This window comes from Triplophysa dalaica, chromosome 19, assembly GCF_015846415.1.
Source record: "Triplophysa dalaica isolate WHDGS20190420 chromosome 19, ASM1584641v1, whole genome shotgun sequence".
Taxonomy (NCBI): Eukaryota; Metazoa; Chordata; class Actinopteri; order Cypriniformes; family Nemacheilidae; genus Triplophysa; species Triplophysa dalaica.
Genome location: NC_079560.1, coordinates 7,573,141 through 7,588,942, shown reverse-complemented (window position 1 = coordinate 7,588,942; position 15,802 = coordinate 7,573,141). Strand labels below are relative to the sequence as shown.

Below are 15,802 nucleotides of genomic sequence, written 5' to 3'. Positions count from 1 at the left end.
GGACTCATCTTTCAAGGATTCTTAAAAGACAGACTCTCAGCCATGTTTGATATTATGACTCAGTGTGTGTGGCAGTAAATGAAGACCGTGTGTGTTTTAAAATCTTCAATGCTCGGAGATGAGCTCATAGATTACTTTTCCTTCTTTGCTTTCTAGATATTTATAGTGCGTGTAGTAAACCGAATTAAACTAATACAATAACAAGCTGATTTTAAAAATGCAGAAAATGTATTATCAAACCAAAAGGTCCGGTTCATATTTATCCATTTTAAAACAGTCTAATATTAAAATGCTCACTCCACCCTTTAGAGGCACTACTGTGGCTGACATGGAAGTCGAAGATGTCGTCAGGTTTCCACTTCTTTGCTGGAGGAGATAATGTATTTACTCTTTGTCCATTTAGAGCTACTGTAGGTACAACGTGGCGAATTCAATTCAAGGGGACCCGTGGTGTATGTAGATAGAAATAGCTCATTCTAATGTAATAAAAACATAACGCTTCTTTATGTAAGGTTTTTATACACCTCTGAACACATAGTTTTGTATATTATATTATATTATATTGCATTTCGGTCAATAGCTACTCCAAAAAGTTATACATTTTTACTTTTAAGGTAAACAGATGAAAGTGTTTTTTTTCAGCAGCACGGACACAACTTCTGCTAGATAACGAGAAATATATTTATTTATTCATGTGTAATTGATAGAATAGCTTTTTTTTAAAGAGGAGCATAAATGATAACAAATGTCCATTCAATGTTTTTTTGCCTTTGTTTTCCTTTAAATATTACATAAAATAAATAATTTATTCAAAAGCAGTCAGGAAATAATGGAGATATCAAATACAGTGGCTTTCGCATGTTAATAATGTTAGATTTGTTTACGCTATGGTGCTAACTTGACTAAATTTGAATGGTAGGATGCTGGGTGTCCGTCTCGGCATCTCTTGCACCTTGAGCAAGTGCTTCCAGTAAGTATTTGCATAATGTTCAGTCGAGTCTGAGAGCGTCCGAATGTTTCGCATGAGTTAGTACAGCATAAACATCTGCATCCGAAAGTCACACACACCAAAACACACAAGCAATACACTCTGTTAAAGGTCTCATCACTTCATTCGGCAGCAATGTCCGAGTCCTCTCAGTCAACTTTGGTCCAGCCTTTCATTCGCTAGTGAAGGGTTTGGCGTATACTGTAAAATGTCCCGTAGTCTTGGTGCCAATAACTTAAAAACAAATATATCTGACTCAGTGATGAGTTCTCTTAGTTCCATTCTGTAGTGCCTTCTTCTCCAAACTCCGCCTGTTATACTGTAGAAAAGATTTTTCGCAGTGCATGTAAGTTCCCAGGGGACTTTTGGTGGGGTTGTAGCTACACGATCGGAATGGGGAGAAAGTGTGTGGCTGTATTTTTTCTCCGGGTCTTTTTGGCTCTCATGGGCCTCCCGTTGGCGCTCAAACCCACGAACATGGGCTTCTTCTTGTTCCTCCACTCGGCCGAGGCGTACGTGTTGTACCTGTTCTCCTCTATTCTCTCTATCAGCTTACAGTCGACGCTGTAATCCCTCTGCGGAAAGAAGACAGATGCGAGTCAGGCACTATCTATCCCAATGCTTCATTTCACATATTGCCTTTGGGTTAATGTACTGTTGTGCATTAGTGTGTAACTATCCATTTGAAAGGATGGCTATGTCGGATCTAGACAGAGCATCACAAACAGATTGTAACAAAGTGACGGTCTGTTTGTCACTTTGATTGTCTGTCTGTTGATTTATTTAAAACATAATGATCCAAACCATACCAATATTATTGCCATTCTGTTGGCAAAATGCATTTCATAAACCCGTTCGGGAAAAGGCGATTGTATTGATTTATTCAGTTTAAAAATAAATGCATAAGTTTCCATCATTGATATTTCCAAAGCGAGCACACAACAACAAGTAGACAGACCCGAGGCGAAGGAGTTTGCGTTTTGGGACTTCTCCCTTCCTCTCTGTTGATTTCACTGTTGGGAAAAGTACGCCACTATTTTTCCCTGTTTCGGGTAACATGTGCCATTCATGAGAGCGGGCGAATGAAAGGCAACGGGGCAAGAGAGAGTGCGGAACAAAGAGGGAGCCGAGGATTGTATGGCCGGATTGTGAATGGAGGAGAACGCATGCATGGAGCAGCATTGGAGGAGAAACTACAGTTGTAAGGAAGAGGGCCTTCTCGACTTACTTTTTTAAAGATGACAGAAGTCTTTTGCTTAAGCCGACTTTTGCTGGGGGATTATTTACAGGCAATGGAGTGGAACTGCCCTTTAAAACAACTCTGGGCTTTTAAAGTGCCCAGAGACATGAGAAATAGAGCAGACTCTCTCACATCAAAGACACCGAGAGCAACCAAGAACTGCCCGATCTTTCTGGAAGCTCGTAAAAAGCTGAATTTCTATAAATAGTTTAGAAATACTCAATGTTGTTTAACAGTCCACGATAAGAAGGACGACTTTGGTTTGGATGGGATTATGAAATGTTATCATTATTTGTTGTGGAGTCCATTCATCAGCATTGCATTCGAGCTATGATTAAAAGAGAATTAAAGAGAAAATGATGCTTACCGCCCCGTAGACCATCCCTTTCTTGTTAATTGCAAGGTAGTAATTGCTTTGGATCCCCTTGATGGCAACAATGCCCACATCCACAGACTTGATTTCGAGCGTACCTACAAAACAAATGTAAACATGTCATTCACATAAAGTCCACATAAAAGCATTCAAATCTATAAGAGGAATTATGCATGCAAGAGTATTTCATTTTACAGTTATTATGACAAACAAAGTGTACTGTTGGTATAAGACCGCACATAACATGTAATTGTAGAATGACTTCGATTTCGGATGAATCTAAAAATGAATATTTAAAATGAATAAAAACATGAAATAAATGGCTTTTAAAATAGTCATAAAGCGTTGAAGAAACACATTTGTAGGGTTAGGAGAAGTTTAAATATTATCATAAAGTCAAAATCTTAAACTTGAGTTAAGGTTTCAGTTAAAGGAACAGTTCAACCTCAAACATAAATCTGTCTTCATTTACAAACCCCCGAGTTGTTCCAAATCTGTATAAATTTCTTTGATCTGATGAACACAGAGAGCGATATTTGAAAGAATGCTTGTAACATAATAGGAAAAATTCTTTGTTCAGAATTTTTATTTTTGGGTGAACTGACCCTTTAATGTTTTATAATCAGGTTTCTCTGTAATTACTGCAACTCTGAATGATGTGTCTGTTAACCCACAAGCCACCACATCATCCCACTATTGAGTATACAACAGTCTGACTCAATTTGAGTTCTATCTCTCCAACAGGGTGGACATGTAATTTGTAGTCATTGTATATTTATTTCTGTGTGAAATGAGTACTTTTTAAAGTGCACATTTATAAAACAAATAGTATATCTGACATATTTAAGTAATATTTTGTAAAATCTTTGGATTCAAAAGCTATTAATGATTCAAGTTGTGCTAACTATTACAGTTTTATCTCTTAAAAGCAATTATGTAAACCTATAAAGCCATCACGCTTTAGATGGGATTAGTCCCAGACCAAGGCTTGTCCTAGTAGCAAGCGGGACTAACTGATCTTGTGTTTGTATATGGAGTTGAAGGAGCTTTAGCCTGCAGCTTCAGGCCTTTGATAAACACAAGGAGTTCAGTTTACCTTGTTGCTTAGGTGAGTTAAATACATTCCTCTGAGCTCTCATCTCTGCCATGGGAACAACTTTTTCAAAAGATATTTAAAATAAGTCTTAAACGTTTGTGTGAGCTGTCTGTCTGGCCTGCTAAAAAGACCAGCTTAGACCAACCTTGATTTCCAGCATGCTGTATATACTGTAGAATGCAAAGTTGGTCAACACATTGGGAAGCTGGTTAATCTATAATATGTGACCCTGGTCTTAAATGGCATGGGAACATTTTTAGTAAAAGACAAAAATACATTGTACTGGCAAAAATCATTAGGATATTAAGTAAAGTTCATGTTCCATTAAAATATTTTGTAAATTTCCTACCATAAATATATAAAAACTTGATTTTTGTTAGTGGATGGCCTGCCAAAGTACTTCTGATTAACAATTTCAAAGGCAATTTTCTCAATATTTTGATTTTTTTTGCACTCTCAGATTCTATACGATTGTATCTGAGCCAGATATTGTCCTATTCTAACAACTCATACATCAATAGAAAGCGTATTTATTCCGTTTTCAGAGTACGTTAAAATCTCAATTTTGAAGAAGAAAAATTGACACCTTAGTTTTTGTTGTCCAGGCTCACATACATACTTTTATATCAGTATTTTCTGCAGTACTACTTATATTTCAAGACACCAAATGGATCTTTAAAAAAACTAAATATAGTTTACAAAGACCCCGTTCAAAGAGCCTCCCATTTATCTTTCCTCCGTCTGTTTAAAGTGATTCTTGCCCAGAATAATCGACCAGACTTTACGGTGTTCAGCTCAGGCTATGCAACACTAACAGAACACAATGAAACAATTTTCCCATGAAAAAACAACAACTGATCTAACCTTCAGAAGTATACAAACACAATCTTTGAACCGTCTGTAAAGGCTTAACATTAACGTCGTCCGCATTGAGCCAGATGACACGTGAGTCTGGGGAATTTAATCCACACCTGCGGACCGTACCACAAGCGCAGCTAACAGAAGGATTAAGTGGATCTCAAAGCAGTTCCTCCACATGGGCTCATGTTTCAGTCACCAAGAGATGTAAGGAAAACCTAGTCTGCTCTCCTCTATCCTCCCTCGCCTCAGGTTCATGAACAAGAGCCACAGAATAAATGGACGAGGAGCATGGGATCACGGGCTCATTAAGATTAGTGAGGAATAATCTGTGATCAAAGAGCGATGTAGTGGACAAAAGCATTGGAGCGACCCCATAATGACACAACTGCGTATAAATTTGGCTGAAAAATATACTTAACATCAGACAAAGATTATACCGAGATACAGTTGTGTGTACACACGAGAGCACACACGTCCCTTTGTGAGTGATGTCATGTGTACAATATCTCATGTCTACACTTAATTTGGTGGCTGGTTTTTAAAGCGTGCCATGTCAAAATAAAGCCTGAATCTTCTGGCAGAAAAGCACCTGTTTGCTTTCGAGTGTTTGATGTGGTCTGTCAGCCCATAACACCGCCATTTTTTACTCCCTCACCAGTCGCAGAAGTGTTTTCCCTGTCTGCACTGAAGCTGAAATGCAGGTCTGTAACAAAAGACTGGATTTGCAAAACCAAAACACCTCTGAGGCATCCAACCACAGTTCTTCTCTTTATCTTCTGACCGCTTTCTTCTTCCATACCTTGAACATTAAAGACTTGCTTCTCTTTCATTTCAAATGTCTGCCAAACACTAGCTATTTATTATGACCATTGTGACCTTAAAGTACATTTTTATGGCATTCCTTGTCTAATCAACATTTTTAAGATATTACCAAGAGGAACACCTGTGCATGTAAGTTCATTACATTTTATGTGGCACATTAAAGTGTGCAGTGTTTTGATTCCACAGAAACCTTTCCAGCGATTCCATGACTCAGGAGAGAATGATTATATTTAAACAGTTTTCCTGGCAGAGCCAATGTTTTGTTACATCTTCAGTACATCACGGCGGTCCAAGTGTTCTGACAAACACAATTTCACGGCTTGCATTATTCAAAGCACCGGCCAAGGCGTTCTCTCCAAAATGTGAGAGAACTTTCTTGGGGTGCAACTTAATCCTCCAAGTATTCTTGTTTAACTCTCTGTTAGGGCTCAGATTACAAAGCCTCCGAGTTTTAACAAGCCCAAGCCGCACCTTACTCAAACGCAGCCTGCGAACGGCCGTGTGCCTTTGACGTTACGCCGGCCGCGGCTGCTCGTGGTCCTGTGGTGGTTTGAAGAACGCTTGAGGTGGCCTAGCGTGATCTTCCCTCAGTAGATTTGGCTTCTACCCCGGGCTCTGTAGGTGGCCGCCCCCCGCTCAACAGCGTTCCATGTTTTCTTGGCAGGGTGACAGGACTCAGGTTATCGCATCTTGTGGTAATTACAAAAACCTCATATTTGTAGCCTCATGCAACCTGCATCAATCTTGTGTGAGAGTGAGAGACCCACATCTACTTCAAACTCTTTTCTCCCCCTATGTGTCCGTTTGTTGGAAAAATAAGGTTTATCTTGCATACGAAGCTTTCACCACAAACCAATCAAGGTTTCCCCTGCCTGCGTTTAGATCTTTGGATAATATCCAAACATCAAAATAACAACGTACTTTGTGAAAATGGGAAAACTAAGGATAAATGATTTTATCAGGACGTCATTAAAATTGACCATTGCAGTAAAATTAATGTACCATGGTGTTTAACAATAACACCATAGCACTCCTTACCTGCCCTCCAAGAAAATGTCTTTATAAGTCAAATAATATATATTACACCGGGACGCTTAATTGTCCTGGGAACCTTGAATTGCCTCTCCTATGACGCGCATGTCTTTTCAATTAGCCCCCCGCCTCAAGACCATAAAGAAACAGGGTCCCCATTAAAAGGCATCTTTTGGTGCTGACCCTGCATTGGCTTCTGATGACAGTGACTCGCACCTTTGATCTGGGCTCTGTGGGCTCCTGGGCTCGGGGAGATCAGTGGACTTTGGGGGCCGGTCTCATTACCTTCCTCTGTGGAAACTTGCTAAGGAGTGACTTTAGATGAACTCTAAGGTTGAAGGGGCTATGAAAGTGCTTCCACCGTTTGTATGCAGGCTTTTGAAGATTTTATCGCCTCTTGCTCATTGCGGCAGAGCAAATGTGACGGCGGTCTGGCAGTCAAGTTTTCACCTGATTAAAAATTGCAGAAAATTAAAAAAGCACTGAAGTCATTTCAACATACGTACCTGATGTCTATATGTACTTTATGTTGATATTATTCAAAAACAACTATTTTGACAGTTTCCAACGCCTCAAAAACAGACTTCCTTGGTTGTTTTTTGAATGCACGCTGACCACTGTGACTTACTGGAAGAGCCCATGGCAAACTCGCACAGAGTTGTGCAACTCGATTTGACTTAAAAGAGTAAAAATTATATTGCAAATCTGCCTCTGCATGTGTCTTTAAGAAACCAAGATCCATATAAATAATGGCCGGCCTCCTGAGGAGAACATTGGATTGCAAACTAGAAGGTAAACAGAATGTAAGGTCATTATGGTGCTTACAACTGATGCGTATTTTACTATAAAGAACATTAAACGTGTAAACCCATATGGATGATATACCCAACAAGTAATATCTGTATTTCATGTTATGTAATGGGTCTTTTAGACAGCAGGGAAAACAGTTCTGCCACTCGCCCTCTATAAATCTGTTACTGTTTAATGGGTAATAAAATGTATATTTAATCCCTGACTCTATATTTAAAAATCTGTGTATTTTGAGCAGAACAGAACAGGCAGGGTCTCATGTTTTTTGTTGGATTCGTTCCTCCAAGCTCTTGTGAACTGTCCTGTGCTCTGTCTAGAGTAAACTGCCTCAGCGGAGCAGTCTAGATTTTCCCTCGACTAATTTTTGATGACAGACAAATTTGTTCTGTGTTTGGATTGCCTGGCCAATGAAACCGCCGATTTGCGCAACCCCGTATGCACCATACGCAACATATACACACACAACCTGAAGTGGAGACAAACAGACTCCAGCCTCCTCTTAAACATCAAGCAGACACCAATCTGAAGGAGAACAGTGTGGGAATGGGTGACTTCAGTAAAGCCAGGAGGGGAATGGAAGCCAAATGAGACTTTAAGGGGGTGGAAGGGGGGTTTCTTTCTTGCAACCGTACTTGCCTATTTACTTTATTAATCCCTGTTGTTGGTCCTACTGTGAACGATTTATCTGTGCATGTTAAAAATCACATGCTTATCCTCCGGTGACATCATGCAGGCTATTGGATAGTGTTAGCAATTCGATACTCTCAACCGGGTCTGGCTCTGGAACAGCCAGAATGCATCCCTGAATGCACTCAGAAATACTACATTACTGTAAGGTTGTGGACAGGGGTCTCACACTGACTGAAACAAAGTGTGGCCAGATGCATCTCCGCTCGACCTGTCTCTGTTCTCACTTTAATGCTTTTATGCCCCCATCCGACTCTCGCCCGGCACCATCTGTTCAAGCACGTCGTGCAGGAATTCCCCTTGGCACTCGTGAGAAGAAGTGTGTGAAGAGAACTTCAATCCGCTCTCGGCTATACATTTGTCCGATGTGGTGGCCTGTCAAACACGTAACAAATTTACAGGCCCACTAAAACACCTTGCGACGTCCTGTTCCCCTCAGTCCTGCCTGGCTTGATAAAAATAATGGAAGAAAGGTGAGCTGTGGGTTATCAGAGCTGGTGGGGTGGGCAGGGGGTTTGCGAGGGGCCGTCTGTTTGTTTTTAAAGAAAGGAAAACAGACGCTTGGGGATATCTCTGCTATCTAGGGCAGACATCCTGTACCTGGCTTAAGACTTCATCCAACAGCACTATATAGAGATGAGAGTCTAATAACTGAAACTGGCAAGTATTCTGTGAAATGCTCATTGACTGACTGTTGTCAATTCATTTGGGAAAGTTGTTTCAACAATCCATGAGAGCGTCTGCTGTTGGTCTCCGTCTGTTGGCAATCAGACAACCCAGGCAAAAAAATAGAAAGAGACAGTGGTGTTCTCCCCAGTACAAGCCTTGGCACAAATGGTGCTCTGCTTTAGGTAATGGGGTCAGAGGTTAGGCACACATCTGGTCTTCTTGAAAGCTGAACTTTCAGCAGGGCAAAATGGGTGCATTAACTAGATGAAGACTTCGAGTCGACACTGCAGCGTGGCCGGCAGAAAGTACACATATGGTGTGAGTTTAACAGATTAAAATGTACCAATACTATTTCACTGGTTTATTATTTTAATGACATATCGCACATTCGTGTTGAATTTAATATTTTTTTTGTGTAAGATGCACAATACATGCAGCTAAACAACACATTGCATTATAAAGTAATCATTTTTAAATTATGATTAAGATTATTTGACTCAAATAAATAAGAGAATGGGAACAATCACCAATTTAAAGGCAAACATGTGAAAGCCACCAGCATGCTGAAGTTTTCAGGCGTGGATCTCCTAAGATGGGAATGGCGTGGGAATCCTAAGACTGTCTTGTAAACACAAATGGCATTATTTATGTATCAGAATGGAGAAAGTCTACGGGGACATCAAGGTAAAGGGAATGAAGAGAAACACTGACACTAACCTTATGCGCATCAGCTCAATCCTCATAAGTCACTTTTATTACTAGTGAGGTTGGGATATTCCCACGAGAGCTATTAAAGGGCACCGTAACCACAGACGGTTACACACAAATACTTCTTAAGAGTGCCATCTATGCAGCCAGGGCAGGCAACGTATTTTAATTCACATACCAAACATGAACTTTATTTTGAATGTGTTGTCTATATTTATGCATAATTTAAGATGTTTTAAAAAACAACCTACCCAGTAACTTCACTTCCTGAAAGTGGCCTTGAGATGTTCCAAATCTTTATAAATGTCTTCAATGAACACAGAGAAAGATATTTGGAAGAATGCTTGTCACCAAACAGTTCTTGGCCCCCATTGACTACCATGGTAAAAAAAATTACAATGGTAGTCAAGAGTGCCCCAGAACTGTTTGCCTTCCTGCATTCTTCAAAACATCTTCTTTTGTGTTCAACAGAACAAAGTACTTATAAAGCAGTTTTCTTCTATGGTAGTTAATGGTGGAACTGTTGGTAGGGAATTGGAGAACTTTTGGTTACAAGCATTCCTCCAAATATCTTGTTCCTTTAAGTGCAAATAAATGACTAAATGATAACATTTTACATTGAAACCTTCAGATTGGATGATCATTTCTTATTTTCCTCCACCAGACGCATCGAGCAATGCTGTCGATATTGTTATCGATGAAACACTAAACATCATACCAGGCCCACCGCAGTCCAACAACGTGACACAATGCATCCCAGCCTCTGTGCTAGAGGCTGTTTCTGACAAACACTTGACTTGAATAGACTTATTCATCTTTTCTCATTAAAACGACAAAACAACTTTTATATAACATAAACCAACAGAAGCTGATGGAAAGCAGATAGAAAACTTTCACATACGACCTCTCACATCTTGTATTGACAATTATTCAGCAGACAGATTATTTTATTAGTCCTGGTAGATTTTTCATCTAGCGAGGTTTTGTTTGCGCTGTTGATAGGATTTGCAAACAAAAGCACCTCAACACCTAAAACAAACCCAGAAATGTATATAACTGTTTGTGTAATATAATCAGTGCGCAGTGCCCAAGTGTCATAACATATCCCAAGGCACTGTTGTGACATGAGTACCACTCTAAACCCAGAGCCCTGCCAGCGCCATTGATTTACATCTGAAAGCATGTCACTAGATTGGGAATAATCTGTATTCCTAATTGAATCCTATTAGATTAAACGGACCCATAAATGGAGTGAGAGGGCTGTAATGACCAGTGGCCTGACCTCTGTTTGATCTGCTGACCACGAGCTGAAACGATGATTGGAAAGACCCTTGCACTTTAGACCTTACAATTCAACCAGTAGTTGAACTCCGATCCAACACATCTCCTCAATCAAGGCTGTCAAAGACTAATGATCCTCATTAGCAATTTCCTCCGGTCATGGCAACACAAGCGGTTTCACATTTGAGGTGTATATTCCACCGCAGGATATAAACTGAAACACAAAACTACTGCACGGAGGAAGTAGAGAACACACCAAAATCTCGGTTTGTGATGGGGACGGATAGGAGAGGTTTTGCATCACAGTCAGCTTGTTCTTAGACTGAATGTGCATGGGTTGCCATTTCCAAAAAAATGTCTTTGGGGAGATGAGTGTCCCATACAGAATGTGACAAAAGTGATACTGAGCTGATACATTCTGAATAGAAATCAAACAATATGAGCCGGATAGGATTTCAAGCAGCACATAGACAGCTCTTTTGTGGACTTGAAAACCAAAGAAGTCCGGACTTGAGAACTCTAAGGTGGACAAAGAGACTCTCTGACTGCAAGTTTAAATCTGGGAAATGTAACAATTTATCATACTTAAGCTCTTTGCAAATATTTTTCCACATCAAATATGCAAAACAAATATTGGCCGTCTCGAAATGGGCTTTTGATTTACCGCAAGGGTGAATGGTAGTTTAAATGTGAAAGACATCAGGGTTACGGCTAAATGGGCTATAATATTGTTTTATTAAATCAGCTTAAATGGGGGATCTTGTTTTGCATTAAAAAAAGCTTGGTACCTTTTTACTATGCATGCTGTCTTAATGTTCCCTGGTTTATATTCTATATGAATCCTGGCTGAAGCAATGCTCATCTAAAGAAAAAAATCTATGAACCATTTCAATGGTTTCCAAAACAATTTGCAGAGAAACGAGCCCCAACAGATCCCCACCACCTACACAAACCATTAAGACACTCTAATGAAACGTCCTTTACATGCAAACTCACATTATATTTATTAAATTATATTGGATTGAATATATTGAAAATTGGTTTGTTGGTTTCGATATGATTTGACTTAATTTGTACATAAGAGGAAATAAAGCGCATGGGTCTTTTAAACACGCTCTCAACAGCAAGCAGTAGGAAACAAAATGTTATAAAATATTACTTAAAAAATGCTTTGTCGCATCCCCTCCTTGTAAAGACCCCACTCCCTCTAGGGGTCCCGCCCCCCCAGTTTGGGAACCACTGACCTATTTGACTCTACATTTCTTGCAGAAAGTGTTTTTCATAAACAGGAAGGATACGAACACAAAACTACATTGAACAAATTGAGTTTGACGGGCACATACATTCTACAAAGCCTTTGCCTCTTAGTTTCAAACTGAGTTTTATCCCCAACTCCGGAAAACCAACGACAGTTCCATTCTAACCTTCAATCAGTGCATCATTACATCACATTATATGCGAAAACGCAGTGGTGGTCATGGGAAAACTCACAGCGTTAGTTTGAGAGAAAAACTGCACCGCAAGCCGACTGGTTCCTTTTAAAATGCCAGTAGTTCCAGCTAGAGCAAAATCATTTGAGGATGTTTTGAGTGTGTTACGGTACACAACATACCAGGCCGCTCATTCCAGCACTTTTCATGGGCAATTGTGGCAACAACAATAGTTTCTGATTACAGGATAAATCAACCAAACTTGCCTGTCGTAAACGCCGAGCACCAATGTTGCCCGTGGCACTTTTTTAACGTGGGGGCCGTGGAGAGCGCTGCTACTACCTTGTGGGGACCAGAGGCCCTTTGAATTCAATTACAGTGTCCACGGAAAAAAAATGGAGAAAGCACAGGAATGGCAGCGGTCCAATCTGTTTTGGAGAAACGATCCATTCACCACCAAGTGGTTCCCTTTTGCTATGCCTCCCGCAGACATTTCAGCCCATATCCACACTTTAGATTACTTTATCATTTTACATTTACATTTACATTTAGGCATTTGGCAGACGCTTTTATCCAAAGCGACTTACATTGCTTTGTCCTATATATTTTACATAGGTATTTGCAATCCCTGGGATCGAACCCACAACCTTGCGTTGTTAACGCAATGCTCTTACCACTGAGCTACAGGAAAGCAGTAGGACAAGATATGAATCGACTCTGAAACTCAGTGCATCTGGCCGCAACATTATTGCCAGTATGCTTCATGCCTTGGGGTCAACCACGATAGCACAATGTTCACATGTGGTGGGCAAGTGGCAGGAACCTTTTAACATGTAAAGATTACTGCCACAGGATAACTACAACAACATGGCATTACATGATACATTTTGTATATACAGGCATGCTTATATTTATTTATATATTGAGTATATATAAACAGTAGATTTAAGTTTATTTAAACATGTATATCTACTGCGCAGTTTATATTTCTGCAAGTAAATTGCAATATTTTTAACATGGAGATGACAGTATACAAAAATATTATAAATGTCATAATATATACATTTTTCTATCATTACAAATTTATCTGTCATAATTTATTTATAAACATTTTAAAAACCATAGGGAATTTAACCTATCTAAAGCTGGACGCCTAACGTTGTCCAGCTTTCTGGACGAAGTCTTTGATGGTAGTCCAAAATCTTTAAGCCTGGTCTTGGATTTATTAAGAGGCTTTCTGTGCAACACATTTAAAAGGCCATTCGGCTAATTGAAATACCCACAGCCATGTCTTGCGGAGTTCCAGCACACCCCTGTCTAAAAAACTAAGTGCCAGGCACATGGGCCCCATATGTCAAAGCCTGTTTTATTAGCGCCGATGTGTGTGCAACCCACTAAGGAAAGAGTGCAGAAGGAGTGTGGTGGCCAGGTGCTCGGAGCTTTCCCCGGCTGTCTGAACTCACCCCGAACAGTAATTTGCACAGTGGCGAGCCTAGATTCAAGTTGAAATTAATCAGAATATTATTTATGAATAAATGAGGAAAAAAATTAACAAGCCGACAGATGCTTTAGATTAATAAAGTCTTAGAAAGGGCTGTGGGAGACAGCAGTTGTAAAGATAACTGATATATTCTGTGATGTTTGGGAAGACCTGGTTCGCATAATTTACAGAAACGAAAGCTCCCCTGGTAATTTCAAATCGCTTCCAGGAAACCTGCTCCGAATAAATCTACAGACTGAAACCTAAGGACAAACACGCTGGGCTGACTCCCAACCAGCCTTCTGCAGTGCATGCAAAGCTCAGCTCCGCTCACGGCGGCGAGCGCCCACCAGCATTACATTATCTAGAGTGGATGTTTGATTCGAAAATCAAATGCGGCAGGAAATAAGCGTTGCCATTTCTCGGGAAAGCAGTTTTCTTTCTATGTGACCCACATGTGAGGAAAGTGGAAAACTTACTGTACGGATCGTCCTTGCTTTTGGTTCCGTTGACTTTTCCGTTTTTATCGATCCTGAGAAAGAACTTCTGGTAGGAGAAGAGTTTCCGTCTGCGCACGTCCCCCGTAAGGTGATTGTAGCTGCGCACGTGCCGCCCCACGACGGCCGGGGAAGAGGAGTTGGTGCCCCTGGGGGCACGCGCGGCCCTGTGGGTGTCATGGCAGGCCACGGGCAGAGTTGAACAGAGAAGCAGATGCAGCAGTAGCAGGGAGAAGCAGGACAGACGAAACCAGGCTGAGGAACCCTTAGTCACTTTCCATCTGCACATTGTACTGGAGCTCGTTGGACTGGGAGAAGCCTCACAGAAGAGTACATGCTGAAGAAGTGGAAGGGAGAAAGGATGATGGCAGGAGCTGAAGCCCCGAACGTCTGTGGCACACACTGCAGTTGCTTCTTTCGCTGCTCGTGTTGGATCTGGTTCCCCTCGTGTCCGAAAGGAATGTGTCAACATCCATAACTCAAAACACCTCTGTGGGGAACCGCCTCACCTCCTCCTCTCCCGCGTGCGGTCCACCGGAGAGCTCGAGGAACCCCTTCTGGATGGGGGAAATGAGGACAACAGAAGAACGTTCTCACAACCAGCTGAACGTAACAAGGCAGCAAATCTGTTCTCGATGAAACCAGAGGAATCCACAGTAGGAAAAAAACGTGTAATCCCTGCTGTGTTCAGCTCTCTTCTGTGTCTCTCTGGAGCAGTTCAATCGGTAACAGAGCCCGCGAGCCTCTCTCTCGCTCTGTCTGATTGAAAGTGTGTTGCCTTTCTGCTGAAGTGCTGAGAAGATCCCGAGGTGGAGCAGATCTGCCCCTCTGAAATAAATGAGCGTGGACACTCCTCTCAACTTATTTATTTGGTTCAGGGCCCCAGATGTAATCTCTTTGGCTAATAGGGAGACTATGAAAAGCGCTTGGCTTTGAAGAGCCGCATGCGCGTGTATGTTTTGCCTGTCTGAGTGCGTCAGAATGAGAGGCAACCAGGGGCATATTTCCTCACCCCTCTCCTATCTGTCTCACCGTTTCTCCCAATTCTCCCAACCCTCTCTCTCTCTCTTTCTCCCTGCCCCTCCCACCCTGTTCCCTCCCATTTGGGCTGGGAGCCGCATACGTTGCCCAGTACAGGTCTCATCCAGCTAACTGTTGCAGCCCCCCGTGGCATGTGAACCTTATCAGAGACACCTGGAGATGATTGCTGCTTTCCCCCTCATTCACCCGCAGCCTCTGCTTCACCATTGTCAACATCAGTCAGCGTTCTTCTTTAGAAAACTGACATTTTTAAGAACACCCCCGAGTCTCAGCTTGTACACATTCGGAATAAGTTCAAAGATTGCATTGTTTACAGCAACAATACAAATGTCTCAGGAATTATGTTTCATTTGGAGGTCAATTGCAACACTCATAACAAAAAGATCCAAAAAGGAGAAATCCACCCAGAATAGAATACCTCTCTCGTGTTTGCTTTGTCTTTGTTTCATTTCCTTTTCATATTGTCCGACAAAATCCGTATCTCCGCTCCTTTGACATCTTCCTCTGTTTGGCGAATTCCATCTGTGTCAAGTCAATGTTGTTCAAATCGCTTTCGTTCTAAATTCCCAACTGTAGTTCACAGAATGTGCATCAGGTTGCTAAGGGTTGTTCTGCAATTTCTTCAGCGAAATTCTCAGGTCGTATCGCATAACCGTTTCATCTTCTTGAAGTACCTGACACCCGATGACTTGCGTCAAAAGCTTGGTTGGAATCGAGCACATAAGCTAGGAAGTCAACCACTAACTGTGGGAGACATTTACTCATTATTGGTTGGGGGAAGGGCAAC

At 41.1% G+C, this 15,802-nt stretch overlaps 1 protein-coding gene across 1 annotated transcript; it reads right to left on the bottom strand.

The window, feature by feature from the left end:
- Positions 1-709: 709 nt before the first annotated feature.
- Positions 710-14,975, bottom strand: fgf10a (fibroblast growth factor 10a). Its single transcript, XM_056731375.1, has 3 exons — positions 13,957-14,975; positions 2,596-2,699; positions 710-1,563 (listed from the first exon to the last, which is right to left on the bottom strand). Exons 1-3 carry the CDS (start codon positions 14,444-14,446, stop codon positions 1,369-1,371), a joined length of 789 nt encoding a protein of 262 aa, XP_056587353.1. The 5' UTR covers positions 14,447-14,975; the 3' UTR covers positions 710-1,368.
- Positions 14,976-15,802: the final 827 nt, after the last annotated feature.